The following is a 12,386-nucleotide window of genomic DNA, read 5'->3' as shown; positions in this document are numbered from 1 at the left end:
AACTTCTCGAATTGGAGGGCTTAGAGTCTCAATTTGCCGGATTTGGTCTCAAGCCGATGGAAAAATCTGAAAAGACCATGAAGAAATTCTTTGAACATCCAAGTTGAAAGCAAGCAGTTCTCTGTCGGAACCAACCACGGTATAATGATAGGTCTCTTCTGAATAACACCATTTTGATGAGCAGCTGTTCGCGCGCAAATAGTCCGCCTATGACGCGCTTTTGGACGTCAACATTCACACAAAAGCGAGCTTGTGTCACGGAAACGAGTGCAGAGTCGTCACCAGAGGACCCCTAGGCCTTCGTCGAGGTAGGCGCACTTTTGCAATATCTGTCGTCGTGAATCAACAAACATTTTCCCCTATTGTTTACAAAATATTTGGCGCACAGTCTAAGCAACTATTTATTTTACTGAGCCGCAGCTACGACCACTAGTCGCCTAGCCGACAGATCTTCTGTAGAATCACTGTTATCTCCTTCTCTCGGTCGGCGGGGCTGAACATGCATATCACCTGCGCGTACAAGTCGTCCGTCATCCAGATTAAAACACAACTGTTCTTTTTTTTTCTGACTCTGATTTTTAGCGAGACAGAAAACAAATAAACACGAAACACACTATCTCTGCAGGACAGGCGTTTCTGAAGTTTTCGTCGAGCGCGAAGGCCCAAACTTCATGCGTTGTTGATACCAAAAAATCTAACCCTGTGAACGCTTGGTAATTTGGCGATGAAAAGCAGCAGGAACAAAATCCAATTCACCGTGTTGACGAGGTCCATCTTATAGTCGTTCATGTGCCAGGTTTTAATAAATCTGAGGCCGGTTAGCGCTTCGAAGGGACCTGGTCTGAACAAAAAGAATGCATACAATAAAATGACAACGATGATTAAAAATTTTCTCGCAGGAGTGAAGACTCTTTCGCCATTGATTTGCTCCCATAGAGTGAGTTTGAGCACCTCTCTGGAGTCCGAATAAAATGCAGAACCCTTCGCCCAATGCAGAATATAGAAGGAAGTCTGAGACAGAGAGTTAATGACAAATGGTAACACCTCACGAAAATTCTTGCCTCCCTTTTCGCTCCCAAACCGTACCATTGCATGAATCGTATGTACGATTGACCACGCCAAGCCATCAGTAATCATGCCAAAACTGAATATGTCGATCAGGTATTTTAGCCCAAATATGGCAAACACGTAAATAACTCTAGGAACCCAGTCGTCCATCCAGGCAACGTTGATTTTGGCCTGGTTTCTGTCGAACGGGTGCGCGTGCAGCATGGCTACTAATGTGGTGGGCTGGATAGAGGCGAGATCGACAATTAAATGGCCTTTTTTTTGTGCCAAACACAGTTTGCGTGAAACGAGAGAAAGACACCTTTACAATAATATGCAAAAAAAATTTTACGGTCGCATAAATCAGCATTTGCATACACAATCTGACGCCAAAAAATAGAGCGGCACCTGGTCGCTGGACTTTTTTTTTTTTTTTTGAGGGGGGCGCGCGCGCGGCTCGAGAGAGTGATTTTCCTAACTTCGTTTTTTGTAGCGCGCTTTGCTCTTAGACGGGGGTTTCTGAGATTTCCCACTTCGGCGCTGAAAGACGCGCCCTCCGAATTTGGAGCCTTTGGAACTAGGCGGGGGGGAGCTCGCGGATGGGGCCTTGCGTCTAGACTTGGCGCCACCGGCCCTCGAGCCTGCCGGCGCATCTTTTTTTTTCATGTTGAATTTTTTGTTTTTTTTCTTGAGAATTCGCTGAATTTTTAGCTCGCGAGCGTCTTCCTGGCTGAGTTTGCGCTTCTTCGGTCTGCTCGCTCGCCCGTGGTGAGAGGGCCGAGCGGGGTCGTCCTCTCCGTCCTGCGCTTCCTCTCTGACGCGTTTCTGGCGATGACTGGGTGCGCTGCAGTCGTCGAGGCCGGAAGAGCGGAGGGCGGCGGCTTTGCTTCGCTTTTGGAGAGACGCCTTTTCGCGATTGCTCATGATCCACGTTCTGGCCGGGCGGCTGAGAATGTCTTTTTGGTGGGAGATGATGTTGCTCGCTCGAGTCGCCTCCATCTCCGCGGCTTGCAGGAGGCGGTCTGCTTTCTCCTGAGACCGGATTTCGTCGGTTTCGGACTGAAGTTCTTCGATTTTCTTTTGCCATTTGCTCAATAGTTCCGGTGAAATGATGCGTTGTTTCACGGCCGTGCCGGAGTGCTTGACGATCTGCTTGAACAAATTACGGTCCGACTCCGTTACTAAGCTGACAGCGCGGCCCGAACGGCCGGCCCTCGCCGTTCGCCCGACGCGGTGAACGTAGCCAGTTAAATTGATGGGCAACTCGTAGTTGATCACGGTTTCTATGCCAAGAATGTCTAAACCGCGAGCAGCCACGTCCGAAGCGATCAAGAAGTCCACCTTCTGGTCTCGAAAACTCTCCAACGCATCGAATCGCTGCTCCTGAGTCAGATCGCCGTGAAGCTCAGCGGCGCTCAAGCGAACCAGCGCGAACAAAATTTTCAAATCGTGAGCCGTCCGCTTGTGCGTGCAAAAAATCAACACGCGACTCTTGAACGTCCTCGTACACAAGCAAAGCAAAAAAGCGCTCTTCTGGTACGGAGAACCGGACCTCACGCGAATGAACTCCTGGGTCAACTTGTCGGCCACTTGGTACAACGGGTTCAACTTGAGCTCAACCGGATTCTGTAACGACAGACTGGCCAACCTCTTCACGTTGTCGGTCATCGTAGCAGACAGAAGGATGGTCTGGCGAGATTTGGGACAAGCCTTCACTATCTCTTCCAACTGAGCCACAAAACCCAACTCCAACAAGCGGTCCGCCTCGTCCAACACCAAAATCTCCAAATCCTCCAAACCGAACGCGCACGTGTTCAAAATGTGGTCCAGCATCCGGCCAGGCGTCGCCACGACCACGTCCGGGCGAGACCTCAAATCCACCGTCTGCTTCTTGTTGTCCATCCCACCCGTAACCAACGCGCACGTAATCCCATTTGTGTACCTGGCCAAACCATTCACCATGCTCTGACACTGCGCCGCCAACTCCCGAGTCGGCGTCAGCACCAAAACGCGCGTCACCTTCGCCCCGCGGTCTCGGTACAACAACCTCTCCAAAATAGGCAAAATAAACGCCGCCGTCTTTCCAGAACCCGTCACCGCACTCACGCACACGTCCCTGCCCCTCAACGCCGCCGGAATGCAATCCCTCTGAACCGGCGTAGGACTGCGATAACCCAACTCAATGAGCGCCTTCATCAACGGGCGAGACAACCCGAGCGACTCAAACCCAACACTCTCCTCCTCCTCCTCCACAAACTCTCTCAGCCCGCCGCTCTTCCTCCTCCCTCTAACCCTCACCTCCCTCGTCTCATCCACATCATCACTCTCCGCAACCGACTCCTCGCTCTCTTCCTCCTCCTCTTCCGACGCGTACTCCAACCCCCCCGCCTCGCGCCCCCGACTCGCCACAATCTCGTCCACGCTCTTCGCCGCGCCCACCTGTCAAACGTGTCAAATAAATATATGCGTTAAAACACACACAATTTCCCCCCTCGCTGCGCGTCGCGACGTACCGGCTCCAGCAAACCCTCTCGCGCGCGGCCAAAGTCCCAGGCGTGCGCCGGCTTCAGCGCAGACTCCAAGTCGTCCGCCTTGTCCACCAGCGTGCACCGTCCGTTCGCCCAAAACGACGGAAAAAAAAAACCCTCAGTCCCACCAATCAAAACACGGAGCACCGCTCGCGCCCTTCAATCCAAGAAAAAAATAAACGCACCTCGTACTCAAACGATATCGAATCATTGTCTTCTTCTATCTCCGTCTCCGCCCTCGACCCACCTACCTCAGAGTCCGGAACCTGTTCCTCCTCGCTGTCCTCAATGGTCATAAAAAATGACGACATCAACGCTCTCTCCTACTCCTCCCACGCTGCTCGCCGGGCGCTGTGAACCGAATATTAAAAAACCAAAAAAAATCTTGTCCAAATACACAAAGTCGGCCAATAAAATAAACCCAATACCCCCCCTCGCGCCCGTCACCACCCCTCCCTGTTCCACTGTCCAAAAAACTCAGTCCACCGGCCGGACCCGGCTCTCGAACCGCTCTCTGATGGCATCGTAGCGCTTCAACTCCGAAAAAGTCATGCTGGGCGCCAACTTTTCAAGCGCCGAGATAAAATGCTGCTGCTCAACCCTCACCGACAGCGAAGAATCCGCCTTCAGACCCTCTAAGTCTTCTGGACTCAGGCCCCGGTATTCTCTAACTCGGCTCCCTATGGCCAAATACAGCGCGTTCGAGCAGAGCGCATACATGTCGGCACCAGTCAGATTACTCGGGCACTTTTCAGCCAAATCCACCAAGTCCACCGTTTTCCCTAAACAAAAGTTCTTTGTCTGTGCACGAAGAACGTGGAGTCGCTGATCCACCGTTTGATGCCCACCTAAATAAATCAACTTGTCAAATCGCCCGGGAACCAAAAGTGACGGCTCAATCAAGTCCGGACGGTTCGTCGCCCCAATTACGAAAATCTGACTCGTCCGGCCAATCCCGGACAGCTCCGCCAACAGCTGAGACACAATCCGATCCGTCACGCCACCACTGTCTCCGTGAATCCCACGCTTGGGCGCCAAGCTATCCAACTCGTCAAAAAAGACCACGCACGGCTGGGCGTTCGAAGCGCGTTCAAAAATGTCTCGAATGTTCTTCTCGGACAACCCAATGTACATGCTCAGCAATTCGGGCCCCTTGACCGAAATGAAATTGAGCCGACACTCCGTAGCGACCGCTTTCGCCAGCAAAGTCTTGCCCGTTCCCGGAGGACCGTACAGCAACACACCACTACGATGTTGTACGCCCTCGGAAAACAATTCAGGGTGCAAAACGGGCAACTGAATCGTGTCCAAAATTTCTTTCTTGGCCTCTTGAAGTCCCCCAATGTCTTCCCATTTTACCTTCGGAATCCTGTACAACCCAAAGCCGAGAGAGTTGGACTTCCACGCATTCATGTGCTCGCACGCCCTCTCGAAATCGACTCGGCTAATGGCCAGCCCAACGCAGCAAAGATCCTCTTCCATCGACGGCGTCAATTCCTCGAGACAGTCCAGCAATCCGCCACGATTGCACGACGACACCACGCGCTCGACGGCCTCGCTTCCGGCGCGCTGAACCAACGCGACCAAATCGGACATCGTGAAATATGACGTCTCCTTCGCCACCTCCTCCAAAGAAACGTCGTGATACACGCAACACTGCGCCGTGGCGCATCTCAGAATGTCCAACCGCGCCGATTCATCTGGAATGCCAACCGTCACTTCGTAGCTAAAACAGGCGCGCAGCGTCTTCGATAACTCACCGCTGTCTCCAGACGTCGCCACGAGCACCACCGGCCAGCGAGACTTCTTCTGGTGCTGCATCAACGTCCCCAAACCATCCTTAATCATCTTGGCAACCGCCAGCTCGAAGCGAGTGTGATCGCCGTCCCCCAAATGCGCCCTTTCAAACAGCTCAATTCCGTCTATGCACAATATACAAGGCGCCATCTTGATCGCGTCTAAAAAAACACTGTGAAGCGACGCGTCGATTCGACCGTTGGACCTCTTTACCAAGTCGCTGCTGGACCTTTCGAGCAAGTGGACGCCCAGATGCGCGGCCAGAGACCTCACCAAGTAGGTCTTTCCGCACCCGCTCTGGCCTGAGAGAAGCACGCTGACCTGCAGGCCGATGTCGGTGGCGAGAGGGTGGACGCAGGGCCGAAGGAGGGACGAGATGGATGACGCCTGCTTCTCTAAACCAGGCGGAGGAAATTTGAACTCGATCGATGAATTTGTCCATTTCAAAAACGGATCGGCCCTCTGAACGAAAAAAACGTGGTCTGAAACTACTCTGGAATTGACGGTGCCGTCTTGATATACTGTTGTTGCGTCGCAAACTATGAAAAAAGACGGCTCTGTCTTGGATGACAGCGGAGTTGCCCTGTCAAGTCGAAAGTAACAAATTCGACTCGCCAATTCATCCTCTTCTGGGTAAACCGTCAAAGAAGGCGAGTCACTTTCCGTGTATTCATCGCGCTCGATTTCGCTCGGCGGAAGGTGGCCGCGGTGATTCGAACCCGCCCAGCCGAGATCGTCCTCAACCAGCTCGCTTTCTTCGCCTAGGCCATCGTCGGCTGTCGCTAGGTACCTAGGTCGCTTCAGCACGATGCAGAACAAATCTCCCTCTCGCATAATCCTAGGCGTTCGAAAATATTCGTGCAGACATCTCCGATAAAAAGCTGGGTCGTTTTCTGCTGACGCTATTTTCAAAATGTGTGCTTCCCTTGCAAGAGAGATCCAAGGATCCGCTCTCTCCCCGTCTGCATCCATACCGCGTCGCGAATGCTTCAGCGCCGCTTCGACTCGAGTGTGAACCGGTGAGATCGTAACCGCCGGCCTCTTGAGTTCGCCCAGACGTAAGTTAAATGCCATAGAAGGGGAGACGTACAGGACGTTCTCGTGCTCCACCCGCATACCGTCGACGCCCTCGTCAATCGCACGGATTCTGCCAATTTGCTGGTAGGCATTGGAGGTATGCTCCGTCTTTATCAGCACCCAAGTCCCGTTCGTAATTTGGCATTTCCTCATGGCTCTCAGGTCCATCCCAACCTCGGCTTCGAGGTACTCGCCGGACCCCAGCGAGCCCGATAGAGGAGTGCGCAACACGCGCGCATCAAACAAGCAAGGGCAAGTCTTTGCCAACGGTAAGACAGACAAAGTTCTATCTGAATTTTCTGGCTGTTGCAGCGGAATCCTAAAAGGAACGGCAAAAATCGGCCTCTTTTTCTCAGGTGACAATTCGCCGGGGAAATCCGACACCACCGGGACCTGATGACCGTCGGTTGTTTGCTCTCTCCACTTGAAACCGAAAAAAAAATCAATCCACGATCGGCCGTTCGCTTCTTCCGCCTCCAACGCGTCGCCTTTCTTGCCTAAACTTTTCAGCACGTACACATCTGTGTGTCTGGTAACGACTCCTTTTAGCAAGTCACTAGTGTCGAGAACAAACGCCGCAGCGTACTTGTCATCAAACAACCATTTGTTTCTCCACGAGTTCTGAACCGCCTGCAACGAAAGACCTTCGCAAGACCGACGCGCCCCCTCGAGCGCTACAGGCGCCCTTCTGGGGAGGAAAATCAAACTGCCCTGAATGACTGCCGGCGAATGCTCCAGTATCGCCTCCTTGAGGCTTTCAAACTCCTCTTCAGACAGCTCGCAAAAAGGGGCCAAAGTCACCGACCGAAGGCCGATGACGCGGTGGTCGAGACAGCGGACGCGACAGCGAGATTGACGCGGACCAATCCCGTGCAGGAACGCAAAGCAGGCGGACACCGCGATGACCGCGTCGAGCGCCGCATCGCGGGTATTCGACGACGCAGACAAGTCATACAGCTCCGGGCCAGCAAGCGCCAGAACTTCTTCGGCTCCAGGGTCACTAGTCGCGCATGGGAAACCTTCCGACTCGCCCAAGTCTTCCTCTGCATAGTGAGCAGAGAAGTGCAGTGAAAGGACTACGTAGCCTGAAGACGCGCCAGTGTGTGTGAGAGAAAAAAAGTAGACAACGAGCAAAAAGTGTGCTTTTCAATGTGTACCAAAATGCTTCGCGACGTATGTAATTTTGTGTACCTGATAGCGTGCCCCTGAGAGAAGCGAACTGATCAAACGCGGACCGAGACACCGATACGAGCGACGGATGCGGCTTCTCAAAGCACGCGCCATCAAGGACAGAAGACCGAGAATTGGCTAAATTAAAAAAAGGATCGCCTCTGTCTGCGCAGACTCTGACTTGAAACCATTTGTACATAATAGAAGCGAACGCCCAACGACAAATAAAAATCCAATAAAAACACGGTGCTACATGCTACGCACACATTTTCGATCAAAAAAAACCACTCGGCATTCTGGGAATACGTACTCTATTAGGTCCACAGTCTCTTACTCTCTCGCCTAAGACTGTCGAAAGATTTAGCACCCCCCGTCCACTTGAAAACAGCCACTGCGCCGAGCTGTAGCAGAAACCTGGCCATACTTATGTACAGCACCTTTTCTCAGCTGTTCTGGCGGCACAGAAGCAAATCAGAAACCACGTTTGTGGTTGACATATACACGTTTTCCCATGCCAAAAATTATTTTTGAATAGACTTCCCGCGAACAGGAGGTTATTACCAGTTATAGTGCTTTCTGACCAAAACATAAATACGAGCCCGTTCCTCTCGCCCGCATGACCGATGCCGTTCAAAAAGTCCAGCTACTGTGTATCAAGCTGCTAGACTATAAAGTACGTTTTTTTTCTCTAGCCGAACGCAGAAAACAATCATTAACTATAGGCAAACGCGGACTGCGTTACTTCAGCCAGAAAATATAATCGAAAATAGAAGAAATCTGGTGGAAATCGTCAAAGGCATCGGAACCGCGATTCGCCAAGCACCAAACGATCAACTTGTCTCTGTCGCGAATTACGTCCTATTACCCCTGCTGAGCCTCCTCCGATTCACGGGCTGCCAAAATGTAAGACAGATCGAGGACAGAAACAAATCCCTACGCTCGTTTATGGAAAATGATCAATTTAGACAGGCTATTTTCGACGCGCTGAACCTCACGTTGGAGAAAAATAGCATCGTCGTCAATGATGACCTTTTCCTTCGTATACACCAACCGCTACTTCTAATACTGAATACAGACTACGCACACCTAAATCCGAGCTCAAACAACGCTCTGTTGAACCCAGAAAATACGTCAAGCATCCTCTCAGAAGAAGAGCGCGCTGGCATATTGGATTTGTGTATACACGCATGGCGAGCATACAAGCCGCCTTCCCTTTTTCAAGCATCAGCAATTTCTCAACCATCTAAAACGCACCAAAATGTCTTTTGCGACAAGAGCATACTCCCATCTTTTGGGTTCATCGTCTACCGATTCTTACAGTGGGCGGGCCACGATAAGAACAGAAACATCCAGATAAAGGCACTTCGAGCCATTCGTCTCCTATCTGTCTCGCGTGTGTACTTAGAAATGGCGTCCAGCCTCATTCCAGGAATCTTCACTATCGCGACCAAAATCATCATAGGAGACTTCAAGCAGGGTCAACAAGTCCTCTGTGAGGCCCTGAAGCTAATCTCAAAGACCTGCACGTGCATTCTAAGCGACAAATCTAACCCTTCGCTCTTGGCTTCAGAGTTGGACAACGTAAAAAATATACTGGCCATGCTATGTCAATACTCCTCAAAATTCACCACCGACCCGAAAAATGACATCCAAATTCCGCAAAACGACAGGCCCAGAGCAACGGAATCATCTTCGCTTGATATTCAAGGGCCAAACGAAACCCAACTAATAATCAGAAGAGACGCGGTCTGGTTCAAAAAGACGTCCTATCATGTCAACATCGTCTTCACAAATATCTTCTCTATCACGAGACTGACCTCGAATGAGGCCACAAAAAATGCGTCCATGACGTCAATCGTTCTCCAAAGTCCAAAAATAAGGCTTCAACTTGCTAAATCCGCGTCTTCAATTATTCGTCGTTGTCTCGGAACTCTGGCGACCTCCATTCCGCTTCTGTTCAACGTGTTAATTCTATTTTCCAATGATGAATATCCAGACGTCGCTGCATACTGCAATAGGGAAATAGAGCACTTCCTGACGTCCTATAGCTCGCAAGTAAGTCGGCTCCAACTCAAAGATACCCTAACCGAAAACCTGACCACATTTGTAAAGAGCCTTCCAAGACTGACGCGAGACTGCAATGACAACAAAAAAATCCAAATTCTCGGGTTAATAGCAGGATATTTGCGCATCTTTGAGGAGAACCTCTCCTTATCCAACCCCAACTTCCTACCAAAACTGATTGCTGCCATCCTCGAAATGCTCGAACTAACCTCTTCCGACGTTTCCATGACTCAGAGAAAAACCAACATCCTGGCTCTGGAATCCAATCAGGACAGGGTCGGACTTCCCGACTCGTATGATCCGTCGCTCGAAACTTGCAGACAAAGATATCAGCAATTCTACCAGCACAACTTTGTACATTTCCGGCACCAGCAAGTTTTTCAACTGATTAGGTCCGTACTCAGGTTGGTCGGGTTTTCGATGGACTTGAACTTGGTATTCGACCTACTCTTCTCCAAGCTGTCCGCTTCTACAGAAAGCCACATTCATCACCCGCTCGTTCTTTTCATCATAAACGAAACCATCCTGGGCGCGGCCGGATTCAAAGACCCCTCGAGCGACTTCAGATCCAGAATAAGCCCGAGAAAAAAAGCGGCGCTTCAAGAACTTTTAGATACTGTCTTAGATTGCTATCTTTCTCCAGAGGTGTGGCAGGAAGACCCAGAAGAAACGACCGCCTCGAACTGCTGCACTCACGCAAAACCGTCGCCAATCTCGAATGTGTACAGCTCCATCTTCGCGCTGGAGGGAATCGCAAACCTCAGCATGCTTCTCGGTGGAAAATTCAACTTTGAGCTGAAGCGAGTACTCTATCCAATGCTGTCCAAGTTAGGAGACATCAATGACGTAATTTCACTGTCTACGTGGTACACCATGCTTCAAATCGCCTATTATATCGGATATTCGTCCGTGCTAGAACTGGTAAGACAGAATATGGATTACGTGGTCGACTCTCTCGTCTATCACATCAAATATCTTCGTGACTATGAAAGTACCTTGAGGGTCTTGCGTGGGATCTTGAGATACGCGGGCGATTTGGTGATCCCGATATTAGGAGACGTACTGGATGAGGTCTTCAGATGCCTGGACGAGCGAAATCCTAAATACACTGTCGCTTTCTTGAGTATCCTACATCAGGTCGTGGTTATTATTTGCAGACACTCGTCATGGTTCAAAAAGTACAAAGTCCAAATTGAATGGCTAGCCGATTTCAGCATCGACGATCGAGTCGCTCTCGAGCTAGATCAGTCAATCACTGTCGAACAGAACCAAAAATGCAGCAACCCAATTTAATACCTGAAAGGAGCGTGTCTATCGCCGATTGGATTCAAAGGTGCGAGCGAATAGGTAAACCAGTTTACGAGAAAAAAATAAATTTCCGCCCAAGCTCGAGGCATAAACCCCTCTCTTTGAGTGGATTCATTCTAGCCCGTATCAACGAGAAAAAGGCCCACCTCAAATGGATCGAAGAGGCGACGAAGTCTTTAAGCCAACCAGACGCGCATGCCATCAATCCAGAAGAGTACTTTTTGGACCACCACAAGAACAAAGAGCAAGCGGGACACGAGGGAGAGGATCAAAGTATCGAAGAACACGAAAGCGACGAAGAAGAAATAAATCTAGATGATACGCCCGGGTACAACTTTGTCAAGAGTATCGTCGAAAAGTTACAGCACTGGACTTCCATCAAATCGCTCGAAACTTGTGTTCTCGTCTTGGATACGATTGGTCTGGCGTTTTTCATCTTGGCGGAGCACAAGCGTATCATGCTACCAACTTTGCACCTAATATGGGAGCCTCTGAAAATAAGGTTGGCCGACACTGACTATCGAATCATGAACAAAACTCTGCAGGTTATGCAAAATTTGAGTATTTGCGCTCGCGGCTTCCTCACAAGACGATTTATCGACGATATTTGGCCAATCCTAAAGAAAAGAATCAACCAATATAATATATTCCTTGAGACCGGTGTCCGAGCAATGCAAAGTGCCAATACTACGACTCAATACTCAACCTCTAAAGGTCAAGAAATCACGTTTCTACGTTCACAGTCCTATGAGATTCAATGCTCAATCTTGAACTACTTGCATACCACTCTTTCTCATGTCAAAATGCCAGCATCTGTGCTAAGAGATATAGCGAGCACTTGCTGGTTCTACTTGGCTGAACTCCAACCGGACGCTTTGCGTGAAAAGGCAATCGAACTATACCACTTGCTCTATGTTCTGAATCCAGAGGACGTCTGGTGCCTCCTCAGCGAGCTCGCACTCATCGTAAGCGAGCCAACCCCGGTGCAACTAGAGGCTATGCCTAACCTTCCCACTATTCATCCAGAATGACCTTGATCCCGAACAAGTTTAAAAAGAAGCAAGAATCCATCCATCTCTTCTACTCTCAGTTTGCTAAAAACGCTGCCTCGGTCCTAGATAAAGTCACTGATCTGTCTCGCGTGTGTCCAAATTCGGCACTATGCAACCATCTCTGTCTAAGAATTTGCACTCTGATTTCCGTCCACGACGTCTAAGCAACAACTCCGATTAGCGTGATTCCAGAGAAATGCAAGTAATATTCTGGCCGGCTCGAAATTTAAAACGCTAATTCCGCAAAGAGGATCCGCCCACTGTATTCAGACAAACCGACCAATTATACGTGCAAATTAGCCAAACGGTCCTATACAACTTTAGAAATCTGTCTCGCGTGTGT

General features: G+C 50.2%; 3 protein-coding genes across 3 annotated transcripts; 1 reads left to right on the top strand and 2 right to left on the bottom strand.

The window, feature by feature from the left end:
- Positions 1-385: 385 nt before the first annotated feature.
- On the bottom strand, positions 386-6,284 carry LOC126329591 (uncharacterized). Its single transcript, XM_049996184.1, has 5 exons — positions 3,761-6,284; positions 3,561-3,638; positions 1,087-3,486; positions 863-1,011; positions 386-808 (listed from the first exon to the last, which is right to left on the bottom strand). Exons 1-3 carry the CDS (start codon positions 3,884-3,886, stop codon positions 1,522-1,524), a joined length of 2,169 nt encoding a protein of 722 aa, XP_049852141.1. The 5' UTR covers positions 3,887-6,284; the 3' UTR covers positions 386-808; positions 863-1,011; positions 1,087-1,521.
- Positions 4,053-4,988, bottom strand: LOC126329592 (uncharacterized). Its single transcript, XM_049996185.1, has one exon. The coding sequence runs from the start codon at positions 4,986-4,988 to the stop codon at positions 4,053-4,055; it is 936 nt and encodes a 311-aa protein (XP_049852142.1).
- A 1,572-nt stretch (positions 6,285-7,856) lies between the features above and the next one.
- Positions 7,857-12,363, top strand: LOC126329590 (TELO2-interacting protein 1 homolog). The gene has a single exon (XM_049996183.1). It carries the CDS (start codon positions 8,565-8,567, stop codon positions 10,974-10,976), a length of 2,412 nt encoding a protein of 803 aa, XP_049852140.1. The 5' UTR covers positions 7,857-8,564; the 3' UTR covers positions 10,977-12,363.
- Positions 12,364-12,386: the final 23 nt, after the last annotated feature.

The sequence above is a fragment of the Schistocerca gregaria genome, unplaced genomic scaffold, assembly GCF_023897955.1.
Source record: "Schistocerca gregaria isolate iqSchGreg1 unplaced genomic scaffold, iqSchGreg1.2 ptg001195l, whole genome shotgun sequence".
Lineage (NCBI taxonomy): Eukaryota > Metazoa > Arthropoda > Insecta > Orthoptera > Acrididae > Schistocerca > Schistocerca gregaria.
This window is presented reverse-complemented; position numbering and strand designations above follow the sequence as displayed.

Excerpts from the sequence above, each read along its gene's own strand:
- LOC126329592 (XM_049996185.1), bottom strand. The coding sequence starts at position 4,988 with ATGAATGCGTGGAAGTCCAACTCTCTCGGCTTTGGGTTGTACAGGATT.
- LOC126329590 (XM_049996183.1), top strand. The coding sequence starts at position 8,565 with ATGGAAAATGATCAATTTAGACAGGCTATTTTCGACGCGCTGAACCTC.
- LOC126329591 (XM_049996184.1), bottom strand. The coding sequence starts at position 3,886 with ATGTCGTCATTTTTTATGACCATTGAGGACAGCGAGGAGGAACAGGTT. Across the intron at positions 3,639-3,760 it reads CGATATCGTTTGAGTACGAG|GCGGACGACTTGGAGTCTGC; the intron begins GTGCGTTTATTT and ends CTGGTGGACAAG. Across the intron at positions 3,487-3,560 it reads GAGAGGGTTTGCTGGAGCCG|GTGGGCGCGGCGAAGAGCGT; the intron begins GTACGTCGCGAC and ends CACGTTTGACAG.